This window comes from Notolepis coatsorum (genome assembly GCF_963971535.1).
Source record: "Notolepis coatsorum genome assembly, chromosome: 2".
Lineage (NCBI taxonomy): Eukaryota > Metazoa > Chordata > Actinopteri > Aulopiformes > Paralepididae > Notolepis > Notolepis coatsorum.
In genome coordinates, this window is record NC_140166.1 from 194,562,721 (window position 1) to 194,563,999 (window position 1,279).

Here is a 1,279-nt window from a genome sequence, read left to right on the forward strand (position 1 = left end):
GACCAGTGGTGCACTGTGGAGAAACAGCTTGTTTTATGAAAAAAAATAAGAAAAGAAAAAAACACGTTATAAAAGTTGTTCGACTGTTAGAACAGAACGATGATATGATGAGGTTCTATTTGAACCCAGATGATCAATTACCAATAACCTCTCTTGCTGCTCTCTCCTCCTCCTCGCAGGAAGAAGGTTCACACTCTGGCCATGACGGCCGTCAGTTTCCACCAAATCGAGTTCACCTTTGACCGCCGCGTCATGAGTGCTATTCTGAACGAGTGCCGCGACCTGCTCCACCAGGCCGTCAACCGACACCTGACGGCCAAGAGCCACTCGCGCATCAACCACGTCTTCAACCACTTCGCCGACTGTGACTTCCTGGCGGCGCTGTACGGACCGTCAGAGGTTTACCGCGCTCATCTGCAGAGGATCTGCGACGGCGTGAACAAGATGCTGGACGAGGACAACCTCTGACCCTCCGCCCCTTCAATTGACCTCTAACCTTTTGGGCTGTTGGCTACAGACCTTCCCTTGACTTTGCAATCAAGAGCCTTCGCCTTAAGTCGTCTCTCATACCTTTCCCTGTCGTTGGTTTCTTTTCCTTTTTTTTTTAAAGAGACTAACAATATGGACATGGTATATTTGGACATTTTTACTTCTTTATTCTGTGCCTATCGGACATTACTGTAACACTGAAGGATGATCCTGGCTACTTAGTCCAAAGTCTCTATGTCTTCCCCAGACTGTCTTGTTTGTTATTTAACAGGAATACAAACCCCAGGGGGATTTTCTTTTCTTAAGTGAATGTAGAACGACATGCTCTTATCAGTGCGTTCCGTAGCGGGGGCCTTGACAGCTGTGCCTTGAAAATTTATTTTTACCTTTTCAGGCTGAATACAGTTCCAAGGCACAGCGTCGGCCCAAGGGCGCTGCTGTTGCAACTTTATCAAAAAAAGACACGCGTCAACCCACAGGCCTGCAGTCATGTCTCTTAAAGTTGACTCTAATGGATTCAAGTGGCTTATGGAGCACTAGCGGAGGAGAATATCTATCCACGGACATAAAGAAGGGATTTTTTTTGTTGCTAAAAGCAGTAATGCACTCGACGTGGAACAAGCGCTGTACTTCCCCCCCCCCCCCCCCCCCCCAATAATAAAGCCCCCCCCCCCCCCCCCCCCCCCCCCCCCCAATAATAAAGCTATGTTGAGCACAATGGTTAACTGATAATCCCGCTTAGTATTTACAAATCTCAACGCGTTACGCACTGAATACCACCATATGTGTT

At 47.8% G+C, this 1,279-nt stretch overlaps 1 protein-coding gene across 2 annotated transcripts in view; it reads left to right on the top strand.

The window, feature by feature from the left end:
• tnfaip8l1 (tumor necrosis factor, alpha-induced protein 8-like 1) overlaps window positions 1-1,058 on the top strand; it is a 32,381-nt gene extending 31,323 nt beyond the window's left edge. For both annotated transcript variants that reach the window (XM_084308812.1, XM_084308811.1), the window contains exon 3: window positions 180-1,058. In XM_084308812.1, the coding sequence (XP_084164938.1) occupies window positions 180-468 (289 nt within the window). In that variant the 3' untranslated portion in view covers window positions 469-1,058. The remainder of the gene's footprint in view (window positions 1-179) is intronic.
• Window positions 1,059-1,279: the final 221 nt, after the last annotated feature.